Here is a 15755-nt window from a genome sequence, read left to right as displayed (position 1 = left end):
AAGATCAAAGACAATTTTTAATATAACTCCGACTGGATACGTCTGAAAGAAGAAAGTCATATATACCTAGGATGCATCGGGGGTGAGTAAAAAACAGCCTAATTTTCATTTTTGGGTGAACTAACCCTTTAAGCGAAAGAGAACTCGGCATTCGCACGCTGACTGAGAGGCGTGTTATTCTGTGAGCGCGCTTTTGGTGTGTGAGCACAGAAACCCGTCGGCTTTCAAGCTGTAGTATTGTTGCCGCCGCTGCCATGCCGTGAAGGCACTGTGTGTTTCATTGTGAAAGCGAAACTAGTTTGTTTGGCCTTCCAAAAGAGGACAGGACTAGAAATCAGTGGTTAAGTTGTATTTACAACACTTTTCCAGAACAGTTCAACCCAAATATTCAGATTTGTGCAGCGCATTTTATGGAGGACTGATCCTGGAGAGTAGCCTACAATGCCGGTGTTCTGACAAATAATGCTGACTCACAGCCTGTAAGTACGTTTTCATATTTAAAGAATTTGCCACTGATGATTCAAACACGAGTTTTGAGCAGTGTAGAGTAGCGCTTGTTGTTTGTCGTTTCTCTGATCACAAATGCAGACATGGTTTTATGTTTACGCGATGCAACGCAATGCGTAAAAAGACAGTATAAGTCATTATAATCAGTAATTATGTCCCCACTGGATGCAACAAATGCCTCGTTTGTAATGGGTTTTCATGTTTTTTGTTTCGTCGCTCCGGCCGGGACACGGCATCAACAGTATGGTGAGGGGCGTAACATTTCCGTCACACGCTTGAGGTATTCGGCCAATCACAATGCACTGGATAGCTGGCCAATCACAGCACACCTCGCTTTTCAGCTTTGTAAAAATCGACGCGTTTCAAAAAGGCGGGGCATAGAGGAGAAACAATAATGTACAGTATGTGGAAAATAATGTGTTTTTGAACTTTAAACCGCATAAACATTTCATTACACCAAATACACAAAATAGCAGCATCATATTCTTTTTAGCAGCATCATATGACCCCTTTAAAAACACATGCAAATACTGAATATCCCTTTCGTAATCATGCATTGAGTCAGTGACATTTCCGTCAACTGTCCCTGGACTCTGACATATTTTCCGAGTTCGAAAGGCTCGAGTCCGAGTCAAGTCCAAGTAAAAATGCATCCGAGTCCGTGACAAGTCCGACTCCTTTAAAAAACTGTACTCGAGACCGGACTCGAGTCCGAGTATGAGTCCGAGTACCGCAACTCTATCTTCTGACTTTCTACACAAATAATTTTACAACTTTTTATTGCAGTTTCCACAAAAACATTAAACAGCACAACTGTTTAAACATTGATAAAAAGAAGAAATGCTGATTTGCTGCTCAATAAACTATTATAATATACATATTAGAATGATTTCGGAAGGATCATGTGACACTGAAGACACTGACAATTCCACTTTGCCATCACAGGAATAAATTACATAGTTTTATATGCATAAAATATAAAACCATTATTTCAAATTGTAATAATAATTCACAATATTACTGTTTCTACTGTATTTGTAAACAAAAATAAATGCAGCCTTGGTGAGCATAAGACACTTCTTTCAAAAACCCCAAACTTTTGAACGGTAGAGTACTTAAAAAAATTGGTTAGTCAATATTGGTTTGAACAACTAGTTGGTCTTAAGTAAACCTTGCATAATTACGCTTGTTGTATTAGACAAGTCCAGACTCCCAAGGAATCTGCACTTGAAGACACATAACAAATCTGCACATGCCTCGCCACTTGCTTAATTAATATTTTACTTATGTGATTTTGCTTTCATTTATAAAAGAGCTATAAAAATAATAATAATAATAAAAAATAAAAAAAGTCTAAATAGCTGACTTCATAAACCTACTAGTTGGTTTCCATATGAGCACACTGACCAGTACCTAATTTATACAGCTAGAGGTAAATTTACCTTTTATGGGGTAGTGAGGTACAAAGTGTTGCTATATGTACAATACTAGCTGCCATGACTAAGCACATCTTAAACATAGCTGTTAGCAGGACTTGCTTGACATGTCAAACTGACATTTTTCTACAAAAGCCTTTGTAAAAGCAATTCGATGTAATTCTGATAAGGTTGTATTGTTTTGATGGGTAAGGCACTTTGAGTGAGTGAGTGAGCGAGTATTCTCTAGTGTTCACGCTGAAGGTGCTATCAGCAAATCATACAGTAGGCTGATGTAGAATCCAGTTCCACCCACAGAGCACAAAAAAGGAGCTGAGCCCGAAAGATTGTTCACCATTTCTGCTATGTGATATTGATCTCAATGAGGGAGTTTTCAGGCAGAAAATTACCGCAAGGGGCTTGGCAGCTTACACACATACACAACAAAACATGAAAAGGGCGGGAGAAGGGCGGGGTGAAGAGGAAATGGAAATGAGAGACAAAAATCAGGAGCTGAATTAAGAAAACTATTAATGACACCGCCATTGACTCCGCTCTGCCCCCTAGTGGTTCACACACATAATCCAAAGGGTGGGGTTTTGATCCTGTGCTCTCTGCAGGGATTTGAAATTAATTCACTTCAAGCATGTAATACATAAAAGCATGTAGTTGATTCTTTATCTATGTATTTGTAACATTTTCATGTGTTCTTTTATACTTATATATGTGTGCAATCATAATCCAGTAGTGAGGATTCAGTCAAATGACTTGAGTGCTAATCCAGAAACGCAAAAAGCAATGTAATTATGAGATCTGCATCCGTGAACATGCCAGCATTTGACTAACAGGGGCTCATTACACAGTAGGTTTTGCAGGCTTGATTGCATCTGATGGCCTGATGCATCCCAGAGGGAATACTGATGTGTTCTCCAAAACTCAGCATTACGGAAAACCCTAGATGGAGCAAATGCACTTGCTCTCAGTTGATGAGTTTAATTCCTGGAAGCTAATGGTGCTAATGCTACCGAGCCAAATTAAATCACAGCTGCGTAGATACACACTTAACAAGTGCATATACCTGCATAGTGTGCATACATGCATTGCATTATCATACTTCTTAATATGAGAGGTTCTTATTTGCATGCTGAACTCTGTGGGATCATTTGAAATGTTAAAATGATCATATAGGTTAGGTACAGTATATACCCTATTGACAAAAACATCTTAAACCAGCCTAAGGTAGTTAGCTGGTCTCCCAGCCTGGCCAGGCTGGTTTCGTTTGCAGGTTTTTGAGAGGTTTCAGACTAACTTAAATGAGATACAATAAGCAAACCACCTTAGGTTAGCCTTTCAGCCTCAAGTTTCAGTTGCTGGCGTGCCTCTTATAAGGAACAGTTTACCCAAAAATGAGAATCTGCTTACAATTTACTCGCCCTCAGGCCATCTAAATGTAGTTTGTTTCTTCATCAGAACAGACTTTGAGAAGTTTGGCATTACATCACTTCCCCAACAATGAATCCTCTGCAGTGAAAGGGTGCCGTCAGAATGAGAGTCCAAACAGAGACTTCTTCTGGTGAAAAAGTCCATCCCTTGTTGTCCTTTCACATCAAAATCCACCAACACATTTGTTTAGAACGGTCTTGGACTGTTTTCGCTCGTAAGCTGTGCTTGATCTTTGCATATTTCTCTTCTGATTCAGATTTAACATGGGAAAGCAATACTATGGATAGAGGACTCTTATTGTGAATGGTTAAAAATATCTTAATGATGAATTTGTCACAAACACGCAGCTTTTCACTTCACAATACATTAATTAATGGACTGGAGTTGTGTGGATTACTTGTGGATTATCTTAATGATGAATTTGTCACAAACACGCAGCTTTTCAACATTAATTACATTAATTAATGGACTGGAGTTGTGTGGATTACTTGTGGATTATTGTGATGTTTTTATCAGCTGTTGTAGCTGTTGTAACGCTACATTTCTCCAAATCTGTTCTGATTAAGAAGCAAACTTGTCTACATCTTGGATGGCCTGAGGGTTAGTACATTTTCAGCACATTTTCATTTTTGGGCAAACTACTCCTTTAAGGGCAGATGGGTGAAGGAGTTTAGGGTCATGGCACCAATGTAACTGGTTCTACTTGCACCACTCTGTGCAGGATTCGAACTGCAGAATTTAGTCAGTCACTTGTATCGGGTTCATGGCACCACTTCAACTGTGCGAGTAGGACCAGAACTGTGACTTGGATCCAGTGCGGGATTCAAACCAGCATCAACCGGCATGTGAGGTGGGCGCACTAAAAAGGACAAGCTGTTACCATTACTAGTAGCAGGTAGCCAAAATTTAATACTGAACTGTATCCATCTAAATTAATCTAATCTATCCACCATATATTGTACACAAAATGTATGTACTCTACATTCTTTGAGTTTGAAGACAGTTCACCAGCTTTGCCATTTCATAAAAAGACTTCTTGTCATGTACTGTTTGAATTAGCATGCAAGCGTTAACATTTAGCTTATTTCAATTCCCTTCCCGAAGTAACAATATAATGTCAGAACTTTGGCTGTGTGCTGCTTACCTGTAGCCTCAATGTAGCGGATACACTTTTCGATGAACAGTGGAATGGGCCGCTCCGGCGTGACAACGTTGGCCAAGGGGACACCGAAGTAGTTACTCTCAAGAGGTTTCGACAACGATGACTGACGAGCCTTTGCCCGTGTTTTCTGCTAGACAGGAGACGAACACATTATTTCCTGGTACAATTACAATAGCTAAGCTTGAGCCACAATTAAGCACATACAAAAATATATTAACAGGTTTTGAAAAATCCTAATTATAATGTTAAAATTAAATGTATTTTAACATCTTGTCAATGATGTCAAATGTTAGTGGAATATAGTTAAATGTGAATGATTGATGTTATTCTTCGCAGGGAGTTTGATTGACAGGCGATCTGACCAATCATAACACCAATTCTGCCATTTTGTCCGACAAACAATCTAGTCAGGAGAGTAGATTAAAGTCGGTAGACTTGAACTTGAAAAATGTTGTGTATTGACATTTTTCCACAGTTGAAACATGATACCTTCTGATGTCCATTCGTGTTTATTTCATGCTATAACTGGTAAAGAGGAAGAGATGATCGGTTCACGTGCCGCTTGAACTGAGGCGCTACAGCGATCTGTCACGACACATTAAAAAGCCACAAAATGGTATTTATTTTTTGTTTTGTTTTTTTACAAAATGACAAAATTTTAAAGTTAAGACTTTGTTTCATACCAAAAATAACCTGCTCTGTCTTGTCTGTCGGCGCATTGTCAGAGTTTCCTCTTTGCTCCGCGATATACTGTATTTTTCACTGTGTTGAACATGATGTGTGGCGTGAGAGTGACATGGCTTGTCGGACATAGCAACAGTAATGAAGGGGGCAGGTCTTTGAGAAGGGTCAAGTTCACAGTTTATACTAAGGTACATTGGGTTTGACTTTTGAGTTTAGAGTTCTGCAGAAGGACACACTGCTCAGACCTCCCTCCCCCCCTCCTGCCTTCCCATGATGCTCTGCAGCAAGGCATCCCGGCTCATTGGCTAGTGTGTCTGCAGTACTGTCAGACAAGAGAAAAAGCTATGACGCTTATTAGGCCAGAGTCTGTCTGCTCTATAGATAGAAGGCGACCCGGCTTCCTGGTACATCTGCAGGTCAAAGCTCTGCTTTTCACACATTCAGGAAACATGCCACATTTACCTCCCTTTTTCTATCTATCTCTCTCTCTTTCTGTTTCTCCTTACATTTCCCACTGCTCTACTCCTTTTCTTATTTTCAGATTTCACCTAAATCCCCACTGGCTCCTCTCAATAGACGTTTACATAATTACCACCCTCCCCTCTCCAAGCTCTCGGTAAAGAATCTGTGCTCCAATTACAGTTCACAGGGAGTATTACTGGGAATGCAATGTTATGCAAAAAGTAATGCGTTCACTCTGCAACACAGGTCACACAGCAACCCAGACCAAGGCACACAAAGAAAACCAGCTACATCATGTTTATAACTGCTACCCCACCCATTTACAACTTCAGACACGACAGGATACTGATAGTGTTACACTGTGAATGAATCTGATGCTTGGTTATGTTATGCCTCACTAACCTCACAATCTATGCACAAAGTATTTGTAAGCGTTGGTAAACTTCACATTGCAATCAGTCCCCTGGTATCTCCACCATGCAACTATTCACTTGCCAGTTGCTGGTGCAGCGTTAAAGGGGCATTAGAAAGGAACTAGGTGACGGTGGAATTTAAAACATTCCACTTGTTGGGTGAGAAGATTTTAAAAGGCTGAGTGAACATTTCCGGCCTTGCTGTCCAACATACTGAGAAACAGAGAGAGCGCAGATGGGATAGTATACAGAAACAGGAAAGGCCTATTCAAACTCCTTTAACATCAGAAAGGGATAGTCTTTGTTGAACAGAGCTTAAACCAGTACAGACCCCTGGGGCTACTGGACTGCTGTGCTTTTTTATGGGTTGCTTTATGGATCAGTCCCATAAGGCAATTGATGCAAGCAAGGTAATTTAACCCAATGGCCTCATTCTAACCCCACTGAAGTAATAAAGACACTGCTGTGCAATGAGAAGGACTGGTGGCTCAATTCTTTCATATACCCTTAGGCTGTCACATGCTTTATGAGAACAGCAGTCACTGAAATTTCTGCTCGTGTGAATACAGCGTATTATGGGAGCGACGGCTATAATAGTATTCCCAGCAAAAAATCATTTAGATTTTACATTTGTCAGACACTTTTATCTAAACCAACCCTACTAGGCATTGTTAGCAACATGATTTAGAAGTTCAACTACAGGAACTATTAAGCAAAGAGCAGACAACTTCAAGTGAACAGCACCCAACCACCTTGCAAAAGAGTCAGACTTATATATTAATCTGTTTTGTCTCACTTAAACACTTCTTTTAAACACGTCTTTTCTCTGTGGATCTACTTTCTGGAAATTAAGTAAAACACAGCCTATCGGGCTACTGCTCCAAAGCTGTAATTTGCGTTTAGAGCATGGGTCAAAGACTTTCCCTAATCCTGGATGAAGCTAAGTGCAAGAAAAGAAACAAGGCATACCACCTTTCCTCTACATTTGTTAGACAGAAGACACATTTTCTGTAAAATAATCTGTCAAACTGACTATATCTTACCTGAACGATCGTTTTAAAGGGCTGTTAATACGGAAATGCATTTCTCAAGATTTTAACAGTTAAAATATGTGCTCATTTAGTATTTCATAGTATTTTAGTATTTGTGTGCATTTCAAAATAAATATCTGCATATTTTTGGGTGGTTTTCCTCTGGGTTTAATTAATAAATGTGACAGATGTTAGATTTACATATTTCATATTTTAAGATTTACATATGTCAGCAGTATATATCATTTTACATTAATTTATATCTTTAATATATTAATGTATATTATAATGTATATTATATTTTAATATATTTAATTAAAATATTTAATGTATAAAGATGCACTTAAAGAAGCACTTAAACATGCACACAGCAAGGCCTATCATAACACTGGGACAACACTGACAATACACAGATGTGAATATAAATGCATTTAAAACAAATACACTTACATAAGTGTAGTCTATTATTTTAAAAAAACTGCATTGATGGCAAAATTCAGTCATATATCAATAATAAATTTAATAAATTATGGCCACCTTAAAGAAAGTTAGCCTGTATAAATGTGCTCTGAAATATAACGAATGTATGTAACAAAAGAATACCACAAAATTTACCTTGGTATTTCTTCGCAGACTTCTCAAGATATTCCTCCTCTTTGGGTCCTCGCCTTCTTCATTCAAGGAACTGTCCCCTTTCTGCACACCAAGCTCATCTTCTTTCATCTTGGGAAGACCTCCAAGCTCATCATCACTGCCAATGAAGCTTGTGCGGAAGCTGCTAAACTTTCCAAGACGTTTGGAGCGATCACGATACAGCCCAGGTTTAACTCCAAGAGCAGAGAGTTTCCGTCTACGTTCTAATGAACTGCTATCTGCCTCACTGTCTGATCCATTTCCTGCACCATTAGAATGACTTTTGTTTGCATTGCGAATAGTAATGATCTTGCCCTGTGTGCTGTCATGTGGAACAGAGTAAATATTTTCCTCCTCTGTGGGACGGTGCTTTGCAACAGCATCCATAGGTTCAGCATAGTCAGATGGATCATAACCACCTTCAGTTGCTGGTGGCCAGGTGACTGATGGTAATGAGCGCCTGTTAGGTCCGTGTAGGCCCAGGTCCATGTATGAACTGATGTTTGAGGATTTGGGAATGTCGAAGGTGACATTGGGCTTTGGTCGCACCTGAGGTGGGACTTTGTTGTTAAGCTTGTTTTCAAAAGTGGTGATGTCAGAGATGAGCGAGAAGGCATCACCCTCCATATCTGGGAGCTTGAAACCTCCACCATGGGCCAAAGTGCCATCTTCTCTTAGGGTGGGATAAGGTGGGGAGGGCTCAATGTCATCCTCCGAGTCCAGCAATGTGATGCTTGGGGAGCCACATCGAGGTGAAGAAACATTCTCATTGGTGACATTGTCGGCAACATTGTCATACATATATGTTGCCTCTACAATGGTTTTCTTCTCCACTACCTCCTTAAAGAATGGCTGGAAGTGGTCTATCCGATGCAAGCCTCCCACCACCCCACCAGGTCCACAGATTACAGAGCTGAAACGGGCATCAATTTCATGGGCCAGTTCCTCCCCTTGGGCAAGCTGCTCTCGGACTGCCTCAGAGTCTGCAAGTTCTGATTGAGTCTCTGCAACAGCAAGCAACTGCACTGGAATAATGTCTTGGACTTCACAAAGGAAGGCACAAAGGGTTTCCATGGAAGCCTTCCGTTTGGCTGAGTACACTGCTATGTAACCATGCACTAATCTGCTTTTACGTAAGGAAAAAGAGGAGTGGTAAGATAGAACAGCAAGATCAATGCTTTGCCTTTGGCCACCAATAGATAAATCCAAGAAAACTGATGTTCCACTGGATAGACTGGAAGAGGGCCGACAGTGCTGGGGCAGCAAGAATGGTGAAAGAAGCTGGTCAACATCATATGTATCTCCACACATCAGACACATTACGATTCGCAAGTCACCCTCTGTGCTCTGCTGGGAGTCTCTGAAACTTGCAAGTGCAGGGAGCAAAGGTGGGGAGCTACTGCCAAGGCTAACTGAGGGTCTTCGTGTGTCTAATAGACCTTTGAGTATCTGGTTTAAATGTTTTTCATTTATATTGCGACCATAGCCCACACCTGGAGAAGCAGGCTCTAAATAACTGCACTGAAATTTGCCAGCCACTTGTTGACCTTGTTGGATCAGGCTTTGTGCCGTTTCACCTCCAATGTCAGAAATTGAACCAACACCTCTTTTGGTGACCAACAGAAGAGATAAGGGAAGCTGAACTAGATTAGTATCCCTTCGACCTATGGTTGATTCTCGTAATTTCTCAATACTATCAAAAACATAGGATAAGGATTCCTTTGAGTTGTAGAGGCAGAGGCAACCGTGTGGGGCAAAAGTGGGGGTATGAAAGGAGTTCACTGGAAGGCGCACATTTCCCTCTATAGGTCGAAGAGCCAGTTCATAAGTCCTTCCATCTAGCACGTACCGTTCATCATTGGTGCACAGTGCTCTGATCTCATTAGCTAACTCTCTTGCAAGTCCATCTTTGCCAAGGATCACAAGATTAATTCTGTCTACCTTTCCCTCACCAAATTGTGATTTTGAGCTCCCATCAAAGGAATATCGAGTGGGAAAACGAAGGGCTAAGAGTTGCTCAATTTTGCCATCCACACAATGAGGACTGCTTGGACAGGTTTCCTTAGTAGGGTGGTAGACAAAATGGATATGCTTGAGCACTAGGGCATCTCTCTCAGCTTGAAGCTTTTGCAGGACCTTGAACCTCTGCTCCTCTCCAAGAACCTCTTGGATGGCACCCATTTTTTCTTTACTGGGCTTAGCATCAACTTCAAGCTCATAGAACAACTCTGAGTACTCCAGTAAAAGTTCTTGGAAGTCCTCTTTGGCTTGGTCAATAATAATCTTCTGGTATTTGTTATAGATATCAAGGTACTCAGACTCCTCTAGCCACTGATAAAACTCCTCATTCATTATGAAGCTACGAGCTTCCTCCCAGGGTTTGCCAGGTGTAACAAATGGCGAAGATGCAAGTTTCTCTTTGAATTCCCATCGCATTTCTGCCCGCTTTCGTTCATTGCGCAGGTGTTCTAAGTGAAACTCATAGATTTGCTCTGCTGCAGGGGTTTCCAAAAGGTCCTGTGGAATGCGTTCATCCTCCATGTTGTCAATGTGTGGTGTAGTTTCCCAAGGTGTGTCATCCAGCACAACAAACCAGTGGGAGAATTCCCGCTTAGTCTCGAGAACTTTCTGTACTCCTGACCAGCTCAGGTGATCAATCTCATCCAGACCTGGAACCAAGGAATTGAGAGCCTGTGGGAGTGTGCTGAGATAGATTTTACGCCGCTTTTCTATATGCTGTTGCTTGAGCCTGTGCACATGTTGCTGGAATAGTTTCTTGGCCTTGGAAGTACCCTCAAGGAAGACATACTCTTTGTATTCAGGGGATGTCTGCATTCTGCGGTTGATGTTGGGCCATGTTTCATTATGGTTCTTCACAATGCGACTTACCAGCCACTCATAGCGGTCCTTAGCGGATGCTATCTGCTGACTCTGCTGCTTGAGGGCTTCAAAGTATGGAATGATCTTGGGCTTCCCTCTACTCTTATCTATCAACTGCACCAAGGTAAGAAAGGCAAGGTCAACATTAACGTTAGAGCGTGCTGAGGTTTCAACAACCTGCAGATTCTTCTTGGCCAAGGCAAAGGTGTGAGAGTCTTTAATGTACCGCTCAACTCCTTCATCACACTTGGTCAACACAAGTACAACTGGCTTCTTGGTCTTAGCTAGCTGATTATAGAGATTGGTGACAAACTTCATCTGGTCATCAAAATTTCGGTTCATTCCCCTGCTCACATCTACACAGAGTAAAAATCCATCCACTAAAAGCTTGCCTTCAGGCATTTGCTTCTGCTCAAAGTCTTGCTCTAGTCCTAGTTGATCTGTGCAGAAATACATAAGCTTCTCAGCAGAGGCCAGTTTGGTGGAAGCTGCCCGCTTGATATAGGGCTGTAAGGCAGTACTTCGATGAGGCTGAAACGTTTGGTCATCAATAAACTCTGTCTGTTCCACCACATGCATTCGGCACTCAGCACCCTCTTCCAACATTCGTACCGCCTCACCCCAAAACAGGAAGTGGTCATTGTTTACCACTCGACCACCAAAGTCACTTGTGCTTAAAACAGATGTGTGGTCCAAATAAAAATCATCAGCACTGGGGCGAACAAAGCGATTACAAAGGCAGGACTTGCCTACCCCACATTGCCCCTTTTCCTTTTCAGTCCCGGACAAACCTACCACAACAAGGTTGTAGGTTGGTGCCCGGGCATCTTGTTTTTTTGCCATCATCATAGTATGACAGCACTCATTTTGCCATTCCCAGAAGCTCTAGTTTGAAAGCTGCTGGGCTGATGTTCCATCCAAATGCTTTCAGGCTTGACAAATAATTTATTTCTAAAGATCCTGAAAGTTACTTTAGGTATTTTTTTCCATGCAGGGCCAGTATGTCCAATGCCTTTAATGATCAAATTTTAAATCTGCAGTCATTTGGCTATTTAGGATTTTGGCAGAGGTTTAGAAGGGGAAGAAGGGAATGGGTTTGAGGGTGGGGGAGAGGAGTCCTTGTGGACTTAGGCAGGTGTGCTGCAGGTGTTATTATTCCAGCCCATCTCCTCTCTTCAGGGGCACTCTGACACAGAAATACTGTAGGTTTCAGGTTCGCCCAACCTGGATCTGACCCTGCAAGAAATAAAACAAACATTACAATTAGAAATTTAACTACAAAAAGATACAAATAACAATTTTAAATAAATTATCCATCACATTTTCATCTACTAAACATCTAGGACTACTTAGAGGACAAATAATTTTGTTCAAATTTGATCAAATATGACTATAAAGCTATACGTTTTCACATCAAGATGAATGACTTTATATTGGCTGTTAAAATTTACTGCAGTACAGTAAGGGGTATGTAAGTGCAAAGTCACAAGGAATTCGATTATTTTGGCACCACCACCAGTCCCTGTTTCATTTCATCAGTTGCCCAGGGTTGTTTATGTGTAACCTAAAGGTATCAATACCAGGGTATAAGAGGCTGGTATAATACCAAAGACAATTTTTTAATTGATTCAACCCTACAAGGCATCACATTCTAATACCAAACACAGATAAACATATACACACAGATGAAAGCTGTGACAGGGTTCGTACACATTTTTACCAATAAATTTCCATGACTTTATGATTTGAGAAGGCTAAATTGATCAAACATAGGCTATGATTAACTCACTGTCTGCCACTGGCCGCTTGGTCGTTACTTTAAAAAAACAAAAACTTGAATTTAACAAACAAAAACATTTTCCAAACATATTTCTAAATTAACGTAATAAAGAAACGAAAATATATAACCACTTTTGCCATTAAAAACGAAACTGAACTATTTTAATGGCTATGCTGTGGGTGTGGCAGTGTTATGTTTGTTTAACCATTGACCAGCTCCCCTAACATAACTCGGAAACATCATCTCCATTTTATATGTTAAATATTACACTTGCACTGCTCAAGAACCTCTCAAAATCATACATGAAATGTAACCTGGATACATTTTCATTGCATTCATCACTTCAAATGAACTATTTTTTTTCTCTTGTTGCCTGTTAGAATCATGAGGACATCTTTAAGCCCATCAGATGTGGTTATCATTTAGTAAGCTATGAGGGAGTAATTGTATCATTCATACTGATAGAGGGCAGGTAATTATGTAATTATGCTCAAGAACTGGTTGCTGTAAGTGCCACCCATGGTAACACTTTCCATATTAAATTCCAAGATGTTACAATGAGGAAGAAAAGATGCGAGAATGCATTTTATGGCTTGAAAATTAATTTTAGCAGAGAAACACTTGTGAGCCCTCAAGGAAAAATAAATAATTAACAAATAACCATGAGAGCTGCCTGGCTACAGATCAGCAATGACCCACGTGTCACGCACATACACACACAACCAGGTGGTGACTCCAGCTTCTGGGACCAAAAGAAAAAAAAATCAGTGTGTCTATTTTGTTGGGTCACCAACATGACAACTGACGCCATGCTTGCTGGTTCATGACCAATTGTGAAAGTCATTAGTCTAATTAAGGAAGTGCTCATTATTCTTTAGCTCTTCATGAAACTCACATGTTGCCATCAGCACAAGAGCCACATCTGCTTGATCTGTCCCAGCTGTGTAATTCCCTGTATTGCTTTGTCTTTCCATGTTCAACATCCTATTAGTGCTATGAACGAAATTAAACTTACAACAGCTAAAGATGAGAGCCAATCAGCCTGTGCTTTTTCCCCTGGTGAGCTAATGCAGCAACAAACAAATGATAGATATTAAAAACATGAGAACAGATGGCTAGCATAGTTGATACAAAATCAACTAATAAAAATTCAAGCACTTCAAGCAGATGTTCAAGCACCAAATAACTTCGTGTCTTTCTGGAATTCTAAACACTTCTTGTCCAACAACTGCTCTGAGTTTTAAATTTGACAATAACCATAATTTATAATATAAATTAAACCATTTTCTGGTAAACAAAGTGAAAATGTTCACATGCAAGTTGCATTTGTCCATCAAGGCAATAAAAACGTGATTACACTAGTGGCTACTTGCATGTTTAGGTGAGACAAGGACCTATTCTCAAATGCCAACTTAAAACCTTGCAATACTCATTTGTCTGCTATAAAGTCTGTATTTGCATGAATTCAAAAAAAGTGTGCATTGAGGGTGCATAGTAGATGAGGGGGCCTTCTGAAACAAAAAATGTTAAATGAGACAACTTACAATCTTGCACGTCTGCAAAATAATTGGGACCACTACTAAGGTATCATCAAACACATGGCAAAAGCAGATGTTCCAGCATCCACCAATCAGAGGTGAGATACAATCACACCCATGACCATGTTTGGATAAGACATGATACAGTCCATCACGCCAAAGCTAAGCTAGCATGTAGCCTGCAGACTTGAGGACTTCATCCTACCCTTCGTGTCAGGACACAGTCACTAATAGATGAGGATATGCCTGGACTTGCCCTCATACATGTCCTACTTGCCTACATAAGAGGAAAAGTGAAAGAGGGCGCAGGGGGTCTGGCTGGTGGGTGTAAGAAAGACAATCTGAGAGATGGACGCCAGCTAAACCAAAAACAGCAAGTAGTGGCCGAAAGGGTGTGAAGTTTGCACTTGCTTGTAACAGCGGGTTGCCGTTAACTCAGTGAGAGGGGGCAATCATAAGGGAACAGAGCATTCCAAAGCTTCATTAAAGTGCAGTTTAGTTTTTTAAGGGACTGTCAAGGTTTAAACTCCACAAGCCTTTTGATGATCAGAGGGAAGAAATCCATACAGTAAAGTCTGAGTGATGTGCAGTGTTTGTTAAGCTTTGTAGCACATTTTTTATATTTTTTTAAGGTTATGGCTGTATCAGATAAGGACTCGCTGTTTAAAGAGAAGACATTTGTATAGAATGCCTTTTTGTTTTTTGAATGCTACCAAGGCCCCTGACCTGACCTTTGATATGTAAGCAAGACTTGGAACGTAGGAAGACAATGAAAATACAGATGTGTTGGATGAAACCAGAAACATCTCTCAAGCTACACACTGAATTTCTCACCAAGAGTTAAAAAAGTCGACATGTTTACTTTTCTAAGACATCATATACAAGATGATCTGAAAAATGCCCATTGTTGGCTGACTGTTTAAGTTCCATCAGCCTCCAGTAATGAACAACTCCATAGCCAACACAATCAAACTAGAGAACAATACAGCCCCCTCTGAATGGGTCTTAAGACAGTAAAATGCAGCAGACAAAGCAATTTCAAAGACTATAATTAATACCAACAGAAATGAAAACTACAATTTGTTTCCTGTCAAACTACTGTGAAGAAGACTGTCTAAACAGATATTCACACACACAATCAGGCCGACAAGCTGTAAACATCCACTTACACACACTCTCGCAGATCAATCAGTCTTTTATATTCTCTTCAAAAGAAGCAAAGATTGAAAACGTCGCTGAACATCAGTAAATAACAGATGTGCATTGTTTGGTTACTAAAGACATTGTTATTGTTGAGAGAGTATTATCATTTGACAATGATGTGCTGGTGCACAAATTATTCCTAATGATGTGCCACTATAAAACGATAAATAGGCCTATACGAGAAACATATTTTTACTTAAATAATAAATTAAGAAAATGAAAGAAAAACTGTGCAACAAGTAGCCTAGTATTAGGCCTGGGCGATAAAACGGTATCAATATTTATAACGGTACACCATCATCGATAACAATAGAAAACATTTTCGATATATCACACGATAGTTTCATGCTTTTTTCCATTTAAAGGCGCATGTTATGAGTGACAAGCAGAGCCAACAGAACACACAAACACACACTGAAATGAGTGCCGTGCCTGCGTGCGATGAGGCCTATTTTTCTTTAGGCTTATTTTACAAAAGCACAAAGATTTTTTATTGTGAATGTACACAAATAAACAATTCTGATTACCTTTAGGACTAAAAGGAGTAGTTTCTTCCACTGTTAGAAGGAAAAAATTCAAGTGATTGCGCTGGCGCCGCATGTGC

General features: G+C 40.3%; 1 protein-coding gene across 3 annotated transcripts in view; it reads right to left on the bottom strand.

Annotated features, from left to right (window-relative positions):
- LOC107699836 (rho GTPase-activating protein 35-like) overlaps positions 1-15755 on the bottom strand; it is a 117689-nt gene that overhangs the window by 28032 nt on the left and 73902 nt on the right. For 2 of the 3 annotated variants that reach the window (XM_016501234.1, XM_016501235.1), the window contains exons 2-3: positions 7733-11866; positions 4510-4657 (exon numbers count right to left, since the gene is read on the bottom strand). In XM_016501234.1, coding sequence (XP_016356720.1) covers positions 4510-4657; positions 7733-11479 — 3895 coding nt within the window. In that variant the 5' untranslated portion in view covers positions 11480-11866. The remainder of the gene's footprint in view (positions 1-4509; positions 4658-7732; positions 11867-15755) is intronic. The other variant, XM_016501236.1, reaches the window with a different exon arrangement.

Source organism: Sinocyclocheilus anshuiensis, unplaced genomic scaffold (assembly GCF_001515605.1).
Source record: "Sinocyclocheilus anshuiensis isolate Anshui unplaced genomic scaffold, SAMN03320099.WGS_v1.1 scaffold194, whole genome shotgun sequence".
In the NCBI taxonomy this organism is placed as follows: Eukaryota; Metazoa; Chordata; class Actinopteri; order Cypriniformes; family Cyprinidae; genus Sinocyclocheilus; species Sinocyclocheilus anshuiensis.
Note: the sequence above shows the minus strand (reverse complement) of the source record. Positions and strands in the feature narration are given on the sequence as shown.